General features: G+C 43.1%; 1 protein-coding gene across 21 annotated transcripts in view; it reads right to left on the bottom strand.

Moving 5' to 3' along the window:
- Positions 1 to 23,064, bottom strand: part of AOPEP (aminopeptidase O (putative)) — a 464,323-nt gene that overhangs the window by 109,023 nt on the left and 332,236 nt on the right. For 17 of the 21 annotated variants that reach the window (XR_007518652.1, XR_007518651.1, XM_049895757.1 and 14 more), the window contains one exon: positions 18,427 to 18,487. Coding sequence is in view for 19 of the 21 variants with exons in the window: in XM_049895757.1 (XP_049751714.1) it covers positions 18,427 to 18,487 (61 nt within the window). In the remaining 2 variants the exon portion in view is untranslated. Of the gene's footprint in view, positions 1 to 13,257; positions 15,063 to 18,426; positions 18,488 to 21,094; positions 22,192 to 23,064 lie in introns of those variants that run through there. The other 4 variants (XM_049895762.1, XM_049895765.1, XM_049895760.1 and 1 more) reach the window with 3 other exon arrangements.

Raw genomic sequence — 23,064 nt, 5'->3', positions numbered from 1 at the left:
CCTTCATGGCTCCAGGAAGTCTGGAGAATTTGAAATTCTGTCCTACATTTTCCCCCTTTTGATCAGGATTCGTCTATGGACTCTTTGATCAAAATGTTCAGTAATGGTAGCCGGGCACCATCCAGTTCTTCTGGTCTCATGGCAAAGGACCCAGTTGTTCACGGAGGCAATTAGCCACACATTTCATGTCCTCCTGCTATTCCTGACATTCCTTCTTCCTCTGTTGCTCCAGGTGAATAGAGACCAATTGTTGTGCTTTGGATGGCTGCTTGCAAGCTTTTAAGACCCCAGGCAATATGCAACGAACTAGGAGGTAGAACAAAAGCACTAAACACATTGTCAGGCCAGTTAACTGGGATGTCCCATGTAACCATGACCCTAAACTTCCAAACCAAAAACCAATTCCCATGAGGTTTCTGATTATGTATAAGCAGGCTCAGCATCTACTTTTTTTTTTATTTTTGCCATTGTTGTAAACATTATCTATCACACAACTTTTTCCAATTCAGCTTTTTATAGGTGTACAACTCCTTGACAGCAATTACAATAATCAGCTGTGCAACCCTACCCTGAATTGATGTGATAATTCCATCACCGTTAAACACCATTTTTGCCTTCCCTCCCACTCCCGGGAACCACTAATAAACTTTGTTTTCTATACATTTTCCTTTTCTTGTCTTTTTAAATAAGTGAGGTCATATAATATCTATCCTTTTATGATTGACTTATTTCACTCAGCATAATGTCTTCCAGCTCCATCCATATTGTAGCATTTATCGCGATTTCATTTCTCTTTCTGGTTGAGTAGTATGGAATGCATGGCTAATTGTCTCCATGTATACATTTTGTTTATCCATTTATCTGTTGATGGGCACTTAGTTTGTTTCCACCTTTTGGCTATTATGAATAGTGCTGCAGTGAACACTGGTGTACATATGTCTGTTCATGTTGCTACTTTCAAGACCCTTGGGTATATTCCTAGCAGTGAAATTGCTGCATCATATGGTAGTTCTATGTTTTAGTTTTTTAGGAACCTCCACACTGTTCTTTACAACACTAGTACCATTTTGCATTCCCACCAGCAATGGGTAAGAGTTCCAATTTCTGCATATCCTTGCCAACATTTATTTTCTGTTTTTTTCTTAGCCATCCTAAAAAAAAATGAAATGGTACCTCATTGTGGTTTTGATTTGTATCTTTCTGATGGCTAATGACACTGAACTTCTTTTCATGTGTGTGGTGGCCATCTGAAAGTCCTCTTTGGTGAAATGTGTATTCATGTCTTTTGCCCATTTTTTTGATTGGGCTATTTGTCTTTTTTTGTTAAGTTGTCGAGGTTTTACATATATTTTGCTTATTAGATTCTTGTTGGATATATGGTTTCTGAAGATATTCTATCAGTCAGTAGCTCGCCTTTTTACTTTTTGATAAAGCCTTTTGATGAACAAAAGTTTTTAGTTTTTATGAGGTTCCAGTTATTTATTTTGTCTTTTGCCGTTTTTGCTTTTGTTGTTATATTAGATAACCCATCGTTAAAAGCTAGGCCTGACTGCGTTGCTCCTGCATTTTCCTGTAAGCATTTTATGGTTTTAGTTTGCACATTTAGGTCCTTAATCCATTTTGAATTTGTTTTTGTGTATGGTGTGAGGAGTGGATCCTGTTTCATTTCTCCGTATGTGGAAATTCAATTTTCCCAGCACCATTTATTAAATAGGCTCTTCTTTCCCCATCAAATGGACTTAGCATCCTGTCAAAAATCAGCTGACCATAGACGTGTGGGTTTATTTCTGGACTCTCAGTTCTATTCCATTGGTATATTTGTCTATCGTTATTATAGTACCAGGCTGTTCTGATAACTGTAGCAGTATATGTGCTTTAAAATCAGGAAGTATGAGTCCTCCTACTTTGTTCTTCTGTTTTAACATTGCTTTAGCCATTCAGGGCCTCTTGCAATTCCATATAAAGTTGAGGATTGGTTTTCCTATTTCTGTAAAAAAGGCTTTTGCAGTTTTGATCAGGGGTGTGTTGAATCTATAGATTGTTTTGGGCAGAAATGACATTTTAACAATATTAAGTCTTCCAATCCATGATCATGGAACATATTTCTATTTAAGTCTTCTTTAATCTCTTTCAGCAGTGTTTTATAGTTTTCACTGTAAGTCCTTCACACCTCAGTTAGATTTATTCCTCGGTATGTTAGTCTCTTTGATGCTACTGTAAATGGAATTGTTTCCCTAATTTCCCTTTCAGATTCCTCATTGCAGGTTTATAGAAACTCAACTGATTTTTGTTAACCTTGTATCCTGCAACTTTTCTAAATTCCTCTATTAGTGCTAGAAGTTTTCTTATGGACTCTTTGGGATTTTCTATGTAGAGAGATATTTTTACTTCTTTTCCAATACGAATACTGTTTATTTCTTTGTCTTGTCTTATTGCTCTGGCTAGGACTAATAATACAATATTGAATAGAAGTGGTGAGAGCCGGCACTCCTGTCTTGTTCTAGATTTCAAGGGGAAAGCTCTCAGTCCTTCTCCATTAAGTATAATGTTGGCTGTTGACTTTTCATATATGCCCTGAATCATATTGAGGAATTTCCCTTCTATGCCAATCTTACTTCCTGTGTTCATCAAGAAAGGGTGGGAGATTTTATCAAATGCTTTTTTTGCTTCCATAGAGATGATCATGTGGCTTTTTTCCTTTGTTCTATTGATGTGGTGTATTCCATTGATTTTCCAATGTTGAACCATCCCTGCAATCCTGGAATAAAACCCACTTGGTAATGGCATAGAGGAGCCCTGGTGGCACAGTGGTGAAAACGCTCAGCTGCTAACTGAAAGGTCAGAGGTTCCGACCTACCAGCCACTCCACAGGAGAAAAATGTGGCAGTCTGCTTCTATAAGATTTATATCCTTGGAAACCCTGAATAAGGCAGTTCTACTCCATTCTATAGGCTATGAGTTGGAATCAACTGGACAGCAATGAGTTTCGTTTTTGCCTAGTCATGGTGTAGTCATGGTGTTGGATTCTGTTTGCTAGTGCTTTGTTAAGGATGTTTCCATCTATATTCATAAGACATATTAGCCTATAGTTTTCCTGTGGTGCCTTTTTCTAGTTTGGATGTCAGGGTTATGTTTGCTTCATAGAATGAATTAGGGAGTAGTCAGTCCTTCCTTCTCTATCTTTTGCAAGAATTAAACAGTATTAGTGTCAATTCTTGTCTAAATGTTTGGTAGAATTCCCCAGTGAAACCACCTGGTCCAGGACTTTTTTGTTGTTGTTGTTGGCAGGTTTTTGATTACTGATTTGATCTCTTCACTTGTTATGGGTCTGTTGAGACTTTCTATTTCCTCTTGAGTCAGTTTAAGTAGGTTTCGTGCTTGTAAGAATTTGTCCATTTTATTTACGTTTCCCGGTTTGTTGCCATATAGTTGTTCAAAATTCTCTTTATTTCTATTGGGTCAGTTGTAATGTCCTCTCTTTCATTTTTTATTTTAGTTATTTGCATCTTTTCACTTCTCTTCTTTTCCAGTCTAGCTATAAGTTTGTCAATTTTATTGATCTTTTCAAAGAACCAATGGCTGGTTCTATTGATTCTCTCTATTGCTTTTCTGTCTTCAATTTTATTTATTTCTGCTCTGATCTTTGTTATTTCCCTTCTTCTGGTAGGTTTTTTTTTATGTTTTAGGTGAATGTTTACAGTGCAAATTAATTTCTCATTCAAAAATTTATACACAAATTGTTATGTGACATTGGTTACAATCTCTTTGGTAGTTTTAGGCTTAGTTTGCTCTTCTCTTTCCAGTTCCTTGAGTTGTTGAGTTAGACTGTTCATTTGAGACCTTTCTTCTTTCTTCATGTAGGCACTTATTGCTATACATTTCCCTCTGATTACTGCCTTCACTGCATCCATAAGTTTTGGTATGTTGTACTTTCACTTTCATTTGACTCTAGGAAATTTGTGATTTTTCTTTTGATTTCTTCCTTGACCCATTGGTAGTTTACCATATTTTTACTCAAATAATGCACACCTTCTGCATTTATTTGCGGGCCACACGCTCCCCCCATGAGGCACCCTCACAAGCGCAGCCATGCTAATCCACTTTCACATATTGTTGTAAAAAAAATTAGCATAGTGCCTACGCAAATACCTCCTGGAGGGAGGGCATGGCTGACAAATGCAGAAGGTGCATGTTATTTGTGTTAAAATATGGTAATAGTGTGTTAATTTATTTGCATATCTCTGTATTTTCCAGATTTTCTCTGTTATTGATTTCTAGATTCACTCTGTTGTGAGCAGAGAAAACACTTCATATGACTTCAGTCTTTTAAAATTTATCACGACTTCCTTTGTGACCTAACACGTGGTCCATCCTGGAGAATGATCCATGTGCATAGGAGTAGAATGTGTATTGTGCTGTGTTTGGGTGGAGGGTTCTGTGTATGTCTCTGAAGTCTAGTTGGTTTACAGTGTCATTCAAGTCCTCTGTTTCCTTGTTCATCTTCTTTCTAGATTTCTGTCCAATATTGAAAGTGGCGTATTGAAGTCTCCAACTATTTCAAGGGGTAGCATACAATCAGGAACAGATGGTACTGAAGGAAGAAGTCCAAGCTGCACTGAAGGCATTGGTGATAAACAAGGCTCCAGGAGTTGAAAGAATATCAACTGAGATATTTCCACAAACAGATGCAGTGCTGGAAGTGCTCACTCCTCTATGCCAAGAAATATGGAAGACAGCTTTCTGGCTAACTGACTGGAAGAGATCCATATTTATGCCCATTCCCAAGAAAGGTGATCCAACCAAATGCGGAATTTAAGAACAATATCATTAATATCACATGCAAGTAAAATCTTGCTGAAAAAAGATCATTCAAAAGCAGCTGCAGCAGTATATTGACAGAGAACTGCCAGAAATTCAGGCTGGTTTCAGAAGAGGATGTGGAACTAGGGATATCATTGCTGATGTCAGATGGATCCTGGCTCAAAGCAGAGAATACCAGAAGGATGTATACCTGTGTTTTATTGACTATGCAAAGGCATTCAACTGTGTGGATCATGACAAATTATGGGTAATATTGGGAAGAATGGGAATTCCAGAAGTCTTAATTGTGCCCATGAGGAACCTGTACATAGATCAAGAGGCACTTGTTCGGACAGAACAAGGAGATTCTGAGTGGTTTAAAGTCAGGAAAGGTGCGTGTCAGGGTTGTATCCTTTCACCATACCTATTCAATCTGTATGTTGAGCAAATAATCTGAGAAGCTGGACTATATGAAAAAGAATGAGGCATCAGGATTGGAGGAAGACTCATTAACAACCTGCATTATGCAGATAACACAACGTTGCTTGCTGAAAGTGAAGAGGACTTGAGGCACTTACTGATGAAGATCAAAGACCACAGCTTTCAGTTTGGATTACATCTTAACATAAAGAAAACAAAAATCCTCACAACTGGACCAATGAGCAACATCATGATAAATGGAGAAAAGATTGAAGTTGTCAAGGATTTCATTTTTCTTGGATCCACAATCAACACCTGTGGAAGCAGCAGTCAAGAAATCAAGAGACGCATTGCACTGGGTAAATCTGCTGCACAGGACCTCTTTAAAGTGTTGAAAAGCAAAGATGTCACCTTGAAGACTAAGGTATGCCTGACCTAAGCCATGGTATTTTCAGTTGCATCATATGCATGTGAAAGCTGGACAATGAATATGGAAGACTGAAGAAGAATTGATGGCTTTGAATCGTAGTGTTGGTAAAGAATATTGAATATACCATGGGCTGCCAAAAGAATGAACAAATCTGTCCTGGAAGAAGTACAATGAGAGTGCTCCTTAGAAGAAAGGATGGCGAGACTGTGTCTTACATACTCTGGACATGTTGTCAGGAGAGATCAGTCCCTGGAGAAGGACATCATGCGTGGTAAAGTACAGGGTCAGCGGAAAAGAGGAAGACCCTCAACGAGGTGGATTGACACAGTGGCTGCAACAATGGGCTCAACCATAGCAACGATTGTAAGGATGGATGGTGCAGGACCTGGCAGTACTTCGTTCTGTTGTGCATAGGGTCACTGAGTTGGAACTGACTTGACAGCACCTAACAACAACAACAGTTTCTGCCAAAACCTCTTAGGTGAGCAGAGCCTTTGGCCTGTGCTTGCTATTTCCTCTCCCTCTCTGTGATAGCTCCTTCTCCCTTCTTGGTTTAATTAGGATTCAAAAGTTGCAGGTCTTGGTTTTCAACTTTCATTCCCTCCCAAACACACCAGAGAACGTGCTGTAGTCAATCGGTCCACCAGTCAAATGGACACCCAGGGAGGTCTGCCTTGTTGCTATAAGAGCTGTCTTGTAGTATGTTGGCTTTGGGTGTAGCCTCCACTCAAGATGCCTGCTTCCTAGCACACAGCAGCCTCAGTCAGCAGTCCTCAGTGCCAACTGGAAGGGGGAGCAAACGGATCTAAACTGATCCTTAAGGAGGTCTGAACTGTTGGTTTCAGGGCCTGGGCTATGGGGCGAACAGGGAGGCAGGCAGAGTGCTGCCTATGGGAGCAGACTCCTCTGCGGGGGCCTTGTGTGGCAGTTTGCAACAGCTTGGCACCAACAAGTACTGGGTGGGAGGGGTGTCATGCTCTGCTCAGATACCCATGGAGGTCTGCCTTGTTGCTATCAGATTCCAACCCCCACCCCGTAGATTGCTGGCTGTGAGCGCAGCCTCTACTCAGGACTCCTGCTTCCTAGCATAGCAGCCTCAGTGTCAACTAAAAATGGGCGGCAGATTAACCCTAACCACCAGGGAGGTGAGTCCTGTTGGTTTCAGAGGCAAGAGCTATGGAGTGCATGGAGAGGCAGGTAGAGTGTTGACTGTGAGAGCAGGCTCCACTGCATGGGCCTTTTGTAGCAATTCACAGCAGGCTTGCAGCCAACAGTGTCTGGGTGGGGGAGGTGCTGGCACACTTAAAACAGACTCCTGGGAAGGTCTGCCTTGTTGCTATCAGAGCCCGCACCACTCCCCTCCCCCGTACTATGTTGGCTGTGGGTTTAGCCTTCACTCACGATGCCTGCTTCTAGAAAGTGCCCAGCTTTATCTCTTTATTAAAACACACATGTACAGAGCCCACTACCAACCTAGCGCTGTCTTCATCAACTGGGTTGAGCCAAACAGACTTTTCCAAGCTAGCAGCATCTGCTTCCTTTCCTTCTGAGTTAGAAGGCAGAATGGCAGGTTGTTCGCCAAGCAAATGTTGGGGTTCCCTCCACTGTGTCACACCCCAAACATGTCTGTGTCCATAAGGGCCAGTCCACAATTTTTATTACTTTTAAAGAAAAGAGTTCTCAAATGTTTATCCCAAACTGAGAAAGCCATCCTCATATGCCTACCTCTGACTCAAAAAAAAATACACATCCAATACGAGATCCTAAAGGGCGCAGGCCTCAGTCTCGGTCAACTTCCCCAATGGTCTGCCTCATCACTTAGCCAGGGTGCATCATCTGCATAACCTTAATTTGTGCTTGGTTCATGTGGCTTCATGCTTATGCCCTTTGAGGACACCTGTAGATGTTCCTCAACCCATTGCATGCTCTTTTTGGGTAGACACCTGTTATGGATTGAACTGAGTCCCCTAGAAAGATATGTTGAAGTCCTAACTCTTGGTACCTGTGACCATGATCTTGTTTGGAAATAAGGATTTTAAAGGTGCTATCAGTTAATATGCTAGAGTCAAGTGGGTCTTAATCCAGTATGAGTGCTGTCCTTAAGAAAGAGAAGATACAAAGAGACAGGGAGACAAAGATGGAAGAACACTGGGTGACAATGCAGCTGCAAGAAGCTGGGAGAGACAAGAAAGGATTTTCCCCTAGAGCCTTCAGAGAAAACATGACCCTGCCAAAACCCTGAATTGGGATTCCTAGCCTCTATAACTGTGAGAAAATAAACTTTTCTTCTTATAAGCCATCAAGTGTATGGTACTTCATCATGGCAGTCCTAGGAAATGACTATTGGCTATCCAGAAATATAATGATTTTTTTTTTTTTTTTTTAAATATCCACTTAAATGGATAGCTCTGGAAATGAAAGTTCAAAGTCAAAAGCCAAGGAGTAGAAAGTCAGTCTACAGTTCTTCCCACTCTACAAGACTCTCATACCTGAGCTGAGGGGAAAGGCTTGGCCTTACCTTCAAGACATTTTCCTTCCATACAAGGCTGCTGGCCTACCTGACCGTGTTATCTATCTACAAACTGCTGCAACCCTATCACTTCTCCTCTAAACCATCAGTGGCTCCTGAATTTCGTGTAAACTCTATCGTTACATTCAAGTCCCCGTGTAACCTGGCTGCATCCTGCCTTACTAATCAACCCCCTTTGCAGATCCTGCTGTCCATGCAAAACAGACAACAATAAGCTCGTTGCTAACAAGGGAAATGGAAGGGAAAAACACCACTACTCCAAATCATAATCAAACTGCATTCACACGGGATATTTTAGCACTATGAGGAAGAAATGCATTCACCCTTCTATTATTCAGGGGCAGAATGGCCTTGGTTAAAGTGTCATAGGGGCCGGGGCTTGGGAAAGAGATGAGTGTGAGAGTGAGGGTGACTGGGAGGGGCTTTTTTTCTCCAGCCAGAAGAGCCCCGGTGGTGTGGTGGTCAAGAGCTAGGCTGCTAACTAAAAGGTCAGCAGTTCAAATCCACCAGCCACTCCTGGGAAACCCTGTGGGGCAGTTCTACTCTGTTCTATAGGGTTGCTATGAGTTGGAATTGACTTGATGGTAATGGGTTTGGCTCTAGAAGGAAAAGTTGCCTCCATTTCACTGGTCCTGGAGCACTGTCGCTGAGCCTTAATCACGGTTATGACAAACTATTAGTCAGGCCCCCAGGCATTGAGATTTGACTCTACTGATGCTCCTCAAATGTGTATCCTCTGTTCTCCCCCACCAAACACTGTTGTTCCCTTTCCCAGTAATGGCCTTCTTGACAATTTCCACCTGTCTAAACAGTGCAAATGGTATGTGCTCAACTACTACCCTAAAGGTTGGTGGTTCAAACCAACTCAGCGGTGCCGTGAAAGAAAGGTCTGGCAATCTACTTCCATAAAGACCACAGCCAAGAGAACCCTACTCAGACCTACTCGGTAACACATGGGGTTGATATGAGTTAGAACTGAGTTGGTGGCAACTGGTTTGGTTTGGTTTAAAGCCTACTTGTCTTTAAAGACCTGCTTCCAGTAGTATCTCAACCTTCTTTGCTTCCACAAATTAGAAATGACCTCTTTGTTCTGAACCCCTAAAAGTTAGTTTTTTTTTAACCACTTATTGTATTTTTGCCTTATGTTAGTTAATTGCGTATCTATTATTCCTATTCAATTAGTAAGCATGTTGAGGGCAAAATCTGGGTTTCTTTCCTCTTTGAACCATTCCCAGGTCCTCATAAAGAACAGATTCACAGTCTATATTCATGGAAGGGAGGGAAGGGCAGAAAGTGGAGGCACTGGACTAAGGACGTATGATTTCAGATCCTGGAAGAAGCTTTCCCTTGTGGATCTGATCTATCTGGTCTCGGATGCTTGACAGTTCTGATACAGAAACCTACGCTGACACTTCTGCAGAGTAACTCTTCAAGGGAGAGGAAACACTTCCAATTGTTATGATTTACTTGGAGTCTTAGACTACTGTGAATGAGATCCGGATTCTTTCTGGAAATCAGGTTTTAAAAGGGAGAGAAAAGAAGAACAAGGACACACAGCTTTCATTTGGGGGCACCAAAGGAGAGGGCCTCCCGTTTCATCGCAGTGCATTGTGCTGTGAACAGGTCAATGTATCTGGACAGTATCAAATCAGATGCCCCCAATGGCCCACTACAGCCGGCCCAGACACAGGAGCAAGCTTTCGGTTTGCCCCCTGTGCTCTGTGACAATGACCCTTGCCACATTTCTCTACCTTTCACACTACCAGACATGATTTTTAATTTTTGTGGACTAGATACCAACACCATTTGGGTAAAAAAAAATTATACCCAAATCATATTTATCCATAACCAACTGCTATTGGGTTGATTCTGACTCATGGCAACCCATGTATGTCAGAGTAGAACTGTGCTCCACAGGTTTTCAGTAGCTGATTTTTCCTAAGTAGATCACCAGGCCATTCTTCTGAGGTGCCTCTGGGCGGACTCCAATCTCCAATCTTTCAGTTAGCAGCCAAGTGTATTTACCATTTGCACCACTGAGGGACTCCATTCACGCACAACAGAACAGAACAGGGTCAGTTTGGCTTGAGTAATTTTTATTGGCCATTTTGCAGGGGATTGTCAAGAAATGTGGAACTAGCCAGAGAAGTACCAGAAATAAACATGAAGCCATAGATACCAAAAATAAAGGAAATTAGGCTAAAAATAAAAAGATTTTAATAAGATCTCTATCTCTGCAACTCTGATGGACAAATATGCCAATTTAAAGAGTCTGGGGGAAGGGTCAGGTATTTTAATGCCCAGTAACTGACTAAACAAGCATTTCATGCCCCAAGTGAGGCCAGAGAACCTACTCACTGTATTTGAAGGATCCATGATAAGATGTTTGTTGTTGTTAGATGCCATTGAGTCGGTTCTGACTTACAGTGACCTTTTAGGACAGAGTGGAACTGCCCCATAGGGTTTCTAAGGAGTAGGAGGTAGATTTGAACTGCTGACCTTTTGGTTAGCAGCTGAGCTCTTAACCACTACATCACCAGGGCTCAATAAGATGTTTAGTAACATAGAAAGTGAGAGTTGAACCACTGAACCAAAATGACAGCCAAATTATTAGGAGCCTAACAGCAAAAAGATGGAAGCATCCAAAGTGCCCATCAATGGACGAATTGATAAAAAAAATTATGGTATATTTACACAATGGAATACTACCCACCCATAAAGAACAATGATGAATCTGTGAAACATTTCATAACATGGAGGAGTCTAGAAGGTGTTATGGTGAGTGAAATTAGTCAGTTGCAAAAGGACAAATATTTTATGAGACCACTATTATAAGAACTTGAAAAATAGTTTAAACAAAGAAGAAAATATTCTTTGATGGTTATGAGAGTGGGGAGGGAGGAGGGAGAGGGGTTTTCATTAGATAGTAGATAAGAACTATTTTAGGTGAAGGGAAAGACAACACACAATACAGTAGAGGTCAGCACAACTGGACTATACCAAAAGCAAAGAAGTTTCCTGAATAAACTGAATGCTTCGAAGGCCAGCGTAGCAGGGGTAGGGGTTTGAGGACCATGGTTGCAGGGGATATCTAGGTCAATTGGCGTAATAAAATCTATTAAGAAAACATTCTGCATCCCACTTTGGAGAGTGTTGTCTCGGGTCTTAAATGCTAGCAAGTGGCCATCTAAGATGCATCAACTGGTCTCAGCCCACCTGGAGCAAAGGAGAATAAAGAACACCAAAGACACAAGGTAATTATGAGCCCAGGAGACAGAAAGGGCCAAATAAACAAGAGACTACATCAGCCTGAGACCAGAAGAACTAGACGGTGCCCGGCTACAACCAATGACTGCCCTGACAGGGAACACAACAGAGAACCCCTGAGGGAGCAGAAAAGCAGTGGGATGCGGACCCCAAATTTTTGTAAAAAGACCAGACTTAATGGTCTGACTGAGACTAGAAGGACCCTGGCAGTCATGGTCCCCAGACCTTCTGTTAGCCCAAGGCAGGAACCATTCCCGAAGCCAACTCTTCAGACAGGGATTGGATTGGACTATGGGATAGAAAATGATACTGTTGAAGAGTGAGCTTCTTGGACCAAGCAGACATATGAGATTATGTGGGCAGCTCCTGTCTGGAGAGGAGATGAGAGGGCAGAGGTTATCAGAAGCTGGATGAATGGACACGAAAATAGAGAGTGGAGGGAAGGAGTGTGCTGTCTCATCAGGGGGAGAGCAATTTTTTTTTTTAGCAAGGTGTATAGAAATTTTTGTATGAGAGACTGACTTGATTTGTAAACTTTCACTTAAAGCACAATAAAAATTAAAAAAAAAAAAAAGAAAGAAAGAAACTACAAATTATTAAGAGCTCAACAAGCAAACCACATTACGGCATTGCTATTAGGGATATAAATGAACCAAGGATCTCAAAGCACACATAATTTGAAAAATATGATTTTTCTGGAATTTGCAATATAACCAGTCTCAGTTTCCTTGACTAACCATTAAATGTAGAATTCTTATGGACATGACTGAGATGGAGTCTCCTAACAGGCCTTAAAATTATGTTCATAGTATTACGTACTCTATGCTGAACGAAGACTGTAAGTTATTCCCCTAATGAACCAGCTGGCTTTTCCTGCATAAAAGCACCTTGTGGCTCCACTGACATCCAGTCTCTTGCATCATGTCTTAACAAGTTTCCTCAGCTTTGTGATTGCAGCATTTTCCCTACAAGATGTACACTGCCCATCATTTGCTTGTGTGGTTTTTGGCGACTTGCAGGTGTTTGCTGGAAAGAAGTGGCATTCTCCTAAGACAATAAAACGACTTGTTGTTCTAAATGCTGGGATTCAGGAGAAGAAGGTCTGGGAACTCAAGGTGATTGCTGCCTACTTCTGGGACACACTATGTAACTGGCACATGACCCACCTTCTCTAGCCTCCTCACCGTCACTGCCGCTGATTTTACCATTTAAAGGTGGGTGAGCAATTCCCCCAAACAGTAGATGGACGCACAGAAGGGTTGTGAAGTTGACATGAATCTGTCTGCCTCCTTGTTAGTACCTCAGGAAACAGCCCTAATGGGAATTGAAATTAGGAGCTGAAGTAAGGCTGGTAATTAGCTCATGCCCTTCTGAGTGCCTGTTGTCACATGGGGACCCTTTACAGTTACCTGCACACTACAATCACCCATGCTGCCACCACAGAATGAAAGAGGTCTATAGACTGGTCAGCTCTATCTTCACCCATACATGTGACAAAAATGCAGATAATTCATCTATTCTGTGGGTGATTTTAAAGCATTATGCACTCAGATTTTAATTCACATAATAGCTTCAGAGCAGCGCTGTTCAACAGAAATACAAAGCAAGCCACATTTGTTATTTAAAAAATTTTTTTCTAGTAGGACAGAGTAGAACTGCCCCATAGGGTTTCTAAGAAGTGGCTGCTGGATTTGAGCTGCTGACCTTTTGGATAGTAGCCGAGTTCTCAAACACTGTGCCAGCAGGCTCCTTACCCTGCCCCCCCCACCCCAGTAGCTACATTTAAAAAGTAATGGGTAAAATTATTCTTAATATTCTATTTTATTTAACCTGATGTATCCAAAGTATCATTTCAACATGGAAGCAATATAAAAAAAAATTGGGATATTTTACCTTCTTTTTTTTTTTTGACTAAGTCTTCTAAATCTAGTGTGTCCCTTACGCTCACAGTACATCTCAATTAGCATGCTGAATTTTAACCAGAAACGCTTGGTCTGTATTTAGATTTTGCAAAATTTACAACGCTGAAAAAGTCGATTCATTCACATACCTAAGCTGTTCCAAAAAATAACTGAACTGAGTACTAGCATTTGAACGTAAATTTAATGAATTAAAATTAAATTAAATTAAACATTGAGCTTCTCAGGTGCACTACATACATTTCAAGTTACTAACCCTGTGTGGCTAGTGGCTACCATATTGGACAGTGTAGCCTCTGAGCATCTACTATGTTGAAGGCCCCAAACAAATGAGCATCAAGGATGAGTCAGATTTAACCCTTCTTTCCAGGGGATAGTGTGGGATGGTGTGAGACACATATACAAATAGCAACAATATAAACCAGGTCATGATAAATGCAAGGAGCCCTGGCGGTGCAGTGGTTAAGCACTCAGCTGCTAACCAAAATGTTGGCAGTTAGAACCCACCAGCCACTTCACGGGAGAAAGATGTGGCAGTCTGTAAGGATTCCCCCCGCCCCGCAAAAAACAAACCCACTGCCGTCTAGTCGATTTGGACTCATAGGGACCCTATAGGACCGAGTAGAACTGCCCCATAGGGTTTCCATGGAGCAGCTGGTAGATTTGAACTGCTGATCTTTTGGTTAACAGCCAAGCTCTTAACCATTGCACCACCAGGGCTTTGGAAACCCTATGGGGCAGTTCTACTCTGTCCTATAAGGCGGCTATAAGTTGGAATTGGCTAGCCGGCAATGGTTTTTGTCATGGTAAACGCTAACGACAGAGAGAAGACAATGTTCCAGGGAAAGAAAACAGCATGCGCAAAGGAAAGCCAGTGGCAAGGCTCACAGATATTTGGAGGCTAGTAGTTATGGTTGGGCACATGCCTAGGAGTGGTGGGAAATAAGGCTAAAAAAACGTAGCTTGGGCAGTACTGCTGATAGCCTCGAACAGCAGGCCAAAGAGTTATTTTTTAAATGCATTGTCATTGAAGGAAAATTTCCTGGCAAGAAGAATGGATGTGAGCTGTATTTTGGGAAGATTAATTTGGCACTGATGTAAATGATGTACAGAAAGGGGAAGAGCTTGGAGGCTAAAACACCAATTAGCTGCCGTAATAGTCCAGGCAAATATAATGAACAATGGGAAGTTGGCAATGGATTCACGGGGGGAGGAGCCTGAAGACAGGGGGATCAGGGTGTTCTGTAACAACTAAGATGGAGGAGTATAGAAGAAAGGCTGGATGGAGAAAATCGATTTCTGGTATATTTGAGATAAATGTTTTAAAAGAGGATTGGAATATACATATATGCGGCACAAAAGTTTGGGGGAGGGGCGATCCTTTTGGCCCACAGACATGAAATCAGAACCTACATATGTAAAAAAACCTGCTGAATTAGCAGAATGTACAGCTTTCTATTTTTATAGCTTTCTTAAAAATAACGCGTACTATCCCAACAGTGGGAAACCCTGCTGGCGTAGTGGTTAAGAGTTACGGCTGCTAACCAAAAGGTCAGCAGTTCGAATCCACCAGGTGCTCCTTGATAACCCTGCGGGGCAGTTCTACTCTGTCCTATAGAGTTGCTACGAGGCTGAATCGAATCGACTTGATGGCAATGGCTTCGGTCTGGTTCCGGTTTTTTCCAACAGCGGAGGTCTGAGTAAATGAAACGACGGTACATCCAGTCATTAGAAAGTTATGCAGCTGTTAAAATGATTGCTCTTGCATCATATTAAAGGATATGGGAAACTGCTCAGGATATATTTTAAAATGAAAAATTTAGGTTTGGATAATAAGGTTTCAATTTTGTTTAAAAAAATATAGCACAGAAAAAGTATGCAAGGAGGAAGGCCACATACCAAGTCAGCATCAGGCTCTGGTTTTCTATGGGGAGTAAGATCAAGGAAGCAAGGGCTTTTACGTTTTCTATTTTGCTATTTTTAAACTTGCTATAGAGAACGTATAATTTTTAGGGAGAGAAAGAAAAGGGTAAAATATGTCTTCCTACATCCAGAAAAATGTCTGAAAGGATAAAAAAAAAAAAATTTTTTTTTGTTGAAAGGATAGATATCAAAAAAAAAGTTTCTGGGTCCTTTTCATTTTCTTACTTACAAACTTTTTATTTTCCAAAGTCAATGTGTAATACTTCTAATAATCAGAGAAAAAGTCATCAAAGGAAATAATCTATATAATATAAATAACACTGGTGGTCCAATCAATTTTAAATGTTTGTAAAGCCAAAGGTTGTAGCATTGGGGGAGTTCTTTAAGGGTACTTGAATCTGATTTCTTTTTACTTCTTTGGGGTTCATGCTTACTTTTATTGTTGCTGAAGGTATCCCCACTTTTTTTTTTTTAATGATTTCCATTCAACGTGGCCAAGAAGGAAAATTGAGGCCAACCCCAAGGCAAGCCTTCCTGAGAGAAGACAAAAAGCCTCTGTAACCTGTGGAATGAAAACTTTGCTCATAAATGTGACTCTTTGGTCATGAATGACTTCAGTTGCTGGTGGAGAGAAAATTTTAACGAGAACAAAGAGCACTGGAGCCTTTTCAGGGCTCTGGCTGTTGTTCCAGGCCAAGCACGCTGGTAACTCTATATCATAATGATGGGGACAAAGAACAAGGTGTCCCGTTCACTGCTGGGCTCCTACAGCCAGGGGGTCCCCGGCTTTCACAGAGCCTTTCAGTGAAGTGGAAACAAGAAGGGACTCTCAAGGAGTGGGAGAGGGCCAGGAGCAGGGAAATCACCGTCGCCATAAAAATAATGGCTGAAAATGGGCAGAAGAGATGAAAAGATGCCGTCTGATCGTTCACCAATGAAAAGATGTACACTAAATCAGGGTCTTTTCTGTCTCACATGGTTGTTTTTACTGAACGGTTAAGCACCCAAGGAAATACCAGTTGGGTCTTAAAGACAATTTATAGCTTGGTGGGCCTCATTGCACCTGGCTGTGTTTTGACAGCAGGTTTCGTCAGTTTATGGCAGAGATTCCTGTCTGCGCTATAAGCTGTCATTAATGCAACTAGAGCTTCAGAAAAAAAGTAAGGCTCAGAGGTAAATCGCTCCCTTCCACGTGCTCCTCCCCCTTTTAACGAAAAGCAAAAGCCACTTGCTGCTGCACAGGCTCTTCCTCTTCAGGGGAAATACAGAGCCTGCTGGGAGGGAGAGGGTCAGCCCCAGGGCTACAACTCAAGTGGGTGCGCCTGCTTCTAAGCATGCAACTGCAGGCTCTTTCTTTCCCCTTCCCTGGGAGCACTGCTGCAAACAGCAGCCCTGTTGTTCCTGGCTCTCAGCAGTCCCGATACTTCCCAGCCTCGGAGCCACGCTAAGAATGCCTGGGAGCCCTGGAACAGCCTGGCCTAGGAATACCACGTAAATGGCTTCTGCGAACGCTTCCCCACCTAAGACAAGAAGGGCGGAGCTCTGCTGCTCAGGACCAGGCAAACCTTATTTTCTCTGGGGTTTTTTTGTACCCAGTGTGTGGCCTGGGTACAAGACCTCATTATAATGTGTGTGAGTTGAAGGCACTTCCTTCCTAGGACCAGGGGTTGCCTTGCCCCATCCCTGTTTTATTTTGGTTTTGTTTTTTAAGACTCAGGGTTTTATTCTTTCTTTTTTGCTCCCAGAGGATTGGACGGAAGAAATAACTTTTAACAGGTGGCACATATTCCTGAACTGAAGACAATGTGTCCTCCTTTAGGAATCTGGGCTAATGGTGGCTGGTAGCTGACATGTGCCCTGTGTGGTAGAAAAGGACGAAGCCTTGAGGAGGGGGATGAAAAGGTAATGGAGAACAGCCCTCCCACCCCTGTTCCTTAATTTCATGGTTCACAGACATTCATTGACATTCAGACACTCCCAAGGGGAAGCTCGTATAACCAGCCATGTGCCAATGGACCAGAAACCAGAAGCTAGTCAGCTAACGGGGCTGCTTGCCTGGGCCCAGGGCCGAGTTTCCCACCGGTGTGGGGGTTGCTGACAGACACCAGAAACTGCCACCAAGGTTCAAGCCAAGACTGCAGCTGCCCAGGGGCCAGCACCGCCCCCCCCCCCAGGAAAGTCCAGGCCTGCAGTGTCCCCTTGGCCAGCCATTCCAGGATGCCACCCTGGGACTTCCCAGGTTCCCAGTTCTCGAGTCACCACGGGGGCTGGTGAGGTGACCTAGTGCCGCCTGTCAGGCTCTGGGCAGCATGGGGCCTGGAGAAAGCAGGAGCAGAGGGCTCTAGGCCATGGGACTCTCAGGGAGCTGGGGCTAACAGTGAAAACACTTTTGTCTCAGAGTTGCCCATGAGCTGAAAGGAAGGGAGGGAATAAAACTGAAGTAGGAGTGGCCAAGTCCCTAAGACAGAGAAATGAATCTAAACAGGTCATCTGGAGGAGAAGGCCAGCCTGAGGCAGGGATGTTGAACTAGGGGAGGGAGCTGAGGGGCAGCTGAGCTGGGGAAATGAGGGATGGAAACCATGGGTAGGACATGGCCAGATGAGAGCTGCAGGCAAACCACCTCAGCATCTGCTCCACCCAAAGAACAGAGCTGGAGGAACTAAACTGTGGCCTGATGACTCCACCAAAACACACTGCGAGTTATAAAGACCACGTTTAACACACAGCTCAGGTTCTACCACCAAGTTCCCCACAGCATCAAGGTCACTGGAGGCAGTGAAATGGGGGTGAGGAGACCAGCATTTTCCTGACTTAGGGATACTCCAGCTCAGTAAGATACTTATTTCCTATAATATATACATAAAAAAATTGTTGCCATCGTGTCAATTCCGACTCAGTGACCCTATAGGACAGAGAAGAACTGCCTCATAGGGTTTCCAAGAAGCACCTGGTGGATATGGAACAGCTGACCTTTTGGTTAGCAGCCATAACTCTTAACCACTGTGCCACCAGAGCTCTGTAATACACACACACACACACACACACACACACACACACCATTGTCATGACTGATACACTAAGTAGCAAGTGTTACCATTCTTCATAGACTCTCCCAAAGCAGTTATCTTTAGTGTACCTTTGGTAATCCGGAACTCTCAAGCCACTCTTGGAAGATGTTTTCAACAGACAACTCGAGCCTTTAAAAACAAAAATTGAAGAATTAAAAGGTTATGGAGCACTCATTATACAGGATGGCACATTCTCAGCATACATCTTCCAGAGATGTACCTGTCCTTTGGAGAAAGAGCAACACTCCCCAGACCACAGGGTGGAAGGAAGCCCATGCACTTTAGGACAGCTTCTCTTCAGGGACTGGCAACATGCACACTAAAATCTAAAATCGGGAGCATTCCACAACAGGTATCTTTAAGGCTTTGCAAGGAACTCCTTGGTTAGGAAAGTCAGTTTAGGGAGTATCTTAGTTATCTAGTGCTGCTACAACAGAAATGCCACAAGGGGGTGGCTTTAACAAAGAGAAGTTTATTCTCTCACAGTCTAGGAGGCTACAAGTCCAAATTCAGGGCTCCAGCTCCAGTGTAAGGCTTTCCCTCTCTGTTGGCTTTGGGGGAAGGTCCTTGTCATCAATCTTCCCCTGGTCTAGGAGCTTCTCAGTGGAGGGACCTAGGTCCAAAGCACATGCTCCACTCCTAACGCTATTTTTCTGGTGGCATGAGGACCCTGTCTCTCTGCTCGCTTCTCTCTTTAATATCTCTGATGAGATTGACTCAAGATACAACCTAATCTTGTAGATTGAGTCCTGTTTCATTAACATAACTGCCTCTAATCCTACCTCATTAACATCATAGAGGTTAGGATTTACAACACACAGGAAAATCACATCAGATGACAAAATGGTGGACAATCATACAATACTAGGAATCATGGCCTAGCCAAGTTGGCACAGGTTTTGGAGGGACATGATTCAATCTACAACAAGAAGGATAAGGCGTATTCATAGGTACCGCATCGAAATTAAATCTAAAAATGACAGCACTGTGAACCAATGTGAAATTTGAACTTCATAGTAGTATATTTGAACTTTACTAGTTTTCGAGGTGGGGCTGAAACAAGCAAAAACAATAAAAATAATTACAGAGCTAAAGAGTGGCTGAAACGCATGGCACACGCAAAGCTTCCACTGCTGCTGTTTGGAAGCAGGTCCAGAGCTTACTTTATGTCAAGTATTGTGATTACTTGCTACATCTGATCCTTAGTCAGCTGAAATCCTTTTGGTTTCATGCCCCGCTGACATGAATACTCTTTAAAATTACTAACTATCCAGTACATTCAGGGTCAAGTGACTTTAGGTTGTCTCTTCCTGTCTTCCTCTGCTAATGAAGTGGTAGGAAACTCCCCCAATCCTGGCTTCTTCTGGGTGACTCCTGCACATAGCCTGCACCTCTGCTTACAGACAGACCTTCCAAGAAAGTAGCGCCAGGAGCAGAGCCAGGCTCATAGAGGGTTTCCCTGTGTACAGAACATCCATGACCCTCCCTGTCCTGTCTTTACAGCATTCACCCCTGTTTATGATGGCCACATATTCCATTACTGGGCTGTTAGCTGTCTCCTCCTGGGACGGGAGCTTTCTGAGATCAGGGCCATGTCTATCTGACTCACCTCTCCACACCCACATGCAGAGCACTTCCTGGCATGTAAGAGGGTCCCCACAAATAGTTCTTTTTTTTTTTTAAATGAGTTAAAATATACTTCACTATCGACTCAATAAAAAGTATTCTTGGGGGAAAGGAGGATTTTTGCTTAGGGGGCATTAAGTTTATGTTAATGGTAGTGGAATAATTTGGCCAAGGATAGTAGTGACTACGGTAGTACAACATGAAGAACGTAATCGATGTCACTGAATGGTAAATATGGAAATTGTTGAATGAGCGAAGGTTTTGTCATGTATCTTTTTACCACAATAAAAAAAAGAAAAAAAAGTATTCCCTTTTAAGATAATAATCACCTTCCCCGGTAAGACATTTCCAAGTGGTTAAACTCTGGATCTTTTTCTACTTCATACACTATATACTACATTATATACCCATCACCCATCTGTCAGTTTGTAGCACTGTGGCAGTTTGCATGGTGCTATGATGCGGGAAGCTACGTCACCAGTATTTGAAATACTAGCAGGTTACCCGTGCTGGACAGCTTTCAGTGAAGCTTCCAGACTGACAGACTAGGCAGAAAGGTTTGGCGATCTACTTTCAAAAATTAGCCAGTGAATATCTTATAGGCCACAACAGAACAGAATCTGACTTGCTTACTTTGGACATGTCATCAGGAGGGATCAATTGCCAGAGGAGGATATCATGTTTGGTGAAGCAGAGAGCCAACGAGGGCATGGGGACCTTTGGTGAGATGGAGGGGCACAACAGCTGCAACGATGGACTCGAACATGCCAGCGATCTGGAGGGTGACACAGGACCAACCAACGTTTTGTTCTCCTGTGCTGCATAACATCACCATTAATCAGAGTTGATTCAATGGCAGCTAAAAACAACTATATATGTATATGTATAATATAAATGTAATAAAATTATATATGTACTCCCCCTCTCCCTTTCAGAATTGTACAAGAAGTTGGGGAAGACACAATGCTATCTGCATTTGTTAAGGAACTAGAAGCTCAAATGCTCCCTCACCTCGTGGGATGGGCTACTTACCGGGAAGGAGTGAGGAAAGAAGAAAGAGAACCTGGTTGGGTGTGTGTCGGGAAGACAGGACCAACTGATGTTTCCTTCCTTTTCTTCTCCCCAATGAGGAAATAGTTACTGGTAAACATTTGTCTTCCTATGCCAGGGCAAAAGCCAAGGTTGCTTAAGGAGGCAACCATTGCTATTTCAAAATGGGAAAAACACATATAAGAAAAGAGGGATTATGGAGAGAAAGTGTTTCAGAGTCATTTTAAAGATGTTGGTCATCTGTGGGGATACTGGGCAGGCAAGGGAGGGGACAGAGTGAATAGAGGAAGGATGACTACCTCTGTAAGCTGTATGCTCAGGAGCCCCCCAGGGTCCCAGACCCAAGGGGATTACTGGACATGATTCAGATGAAAGGACAGGGACCACTGTCACTGGACCTCTCCCCATTGTTTCTCTGTTGTCATTTAACAGCGTCAATTTCCGTGTGAATTGCCAAGCCCCCATGTAAGCTATGACAGTATGCAAGGAGTGTGTGCATGCATGTGTGCGTGCACGTTTTTGTGCATGTGCACGCACGTGTGTGTGCACGTGTGCACATGGATGTATGTGTGCACGCATTGTGTGCATGTATGTATATGTGTGTGCATGTGGATGTGTGCATGCATCGTGTGCATGTATGTATATGTGTGTGCATGTGGATGCATGTGTGCACGTGGATGTATGTGTGCATGCATTGTGTGCATGTATATATATGTGTGCGCATGGATGTGGGTGCATCCCTGTGTGTGCGTCTGTGTGCGTGAGTGCATGTGTATGTGCACGTGGTTGCCTCTGCGTGTATGCACGCGTGTGTGTGCATGGATGTGTGTGTACGCATGACAGAGAGCAGGCAGGCCTCCGAACACCTTAGATCCTGATCACTGTTGAGCTGGGTTTATTTGGCTGGCTGCAGGGACAGGGGCTGGAAATGGCCTTCACTGGCCTAAGTGATCTCTGGGGAGGAGCCAGTGGGCTGAATGGGTTGCTGAGAGAGGCACTAGTGAAGGAAGGACAGAGAAGGAGGAAACAGGCTGCTGCTCTAAATCAGGACAGGCAACTTACAGTACTAGCAAAGCCTCTCAAACTCCAGGGCAGCTCAGGGACGAAAGAAGGGAACTTGAGCCCACCACCAAAGGAACCGTCTTCTCTGGTGGCATCTGTAGTGGCAGATGAAGTGGGGATAGTCTGCATTCATGTCAAGTGAGAACAGGCCCTTGATCAAGCAGTCTTGTCTTCAATGTAAATCATAAAACCTATATATTTCACTTGAAAATAAAACAATTTCACATTTCTTTGCACACAGGTAGGAAATTATCCTTCAATTGCTTCCTTTCCAGATGGAAAGGAACCTTGCGGTTCCTGTCACCCACCCTTCAAGAGGTATTCAGACCAACCCGAGGGGAGAGGCTGGCTTCTCTAAGAGAGCTCTGTTAGGAAAACATGCCTGAATGGGGCTTCCACACGTGAGAGGGAGATGTGGAACACAGAAATGACTTAGAGATGGAGTGATGATCAAAGGGGTAAGCGCGTTGGGTCTACTAGAGAGGTCAAGAGAATGCGGATTGAATATCCTGAGGAAGAGAAGCCTGAGGAGTGACTGAAGGGTCATTTTCGAGTAATTTTACAAGAGATGGTGAACAGCTGTTGCACGTCACTGTGGAGGAGTGAATGAGAGGACATGGACATCAATTTCCTCTGGGGGTGGTGGAGCTTAAAGACAATTCAAGGGAGTGGCGTGGGGACGGGGTGGGAGTTGAAGCCTAGAATATTACTGAGTGAGGTCCAAAGACTTCACCACAGAAGACCAACGAATAGGCAAAGCCTTCTCCAAGTAGCGCACTCAGTGGGTACCTGGTGGGCAGGAGGCCCCACGGAAGGCTGAGACAGAACCCGAGGGTGTGACTGTCCAACAGGGACGCTGCTGTTATCGCTAGCTGCTGTGGAGTCGGCCCCCACGTACAGCAGAACGAAATGCTGCCCCATCCTCTGCCTTCTCCATGATTATCTGCAGGTCAGACCACTGTGATCCA

Source organism: Elephas maximus, chromosome 9 (genome assembly GCF_024166365.1).
Source record: "Elephas maximus indicus isolate mEleMax1 chromosome 9, mEleMax1 primary haplotype, whole genome shotgun sequence".
Taxonomy (NCBI): domain Eukaryota; kingdom Metazoa; phylum Chordata; class Mammalia; order Proboscidea; family Elephantidae; genus Elephas; species Elephas maximus.
The sequence above is the reverse complement of the archived record's forward strand: the minus strand, read 5'-3'. Positions and strand labels throughout refer to the sequence as shown.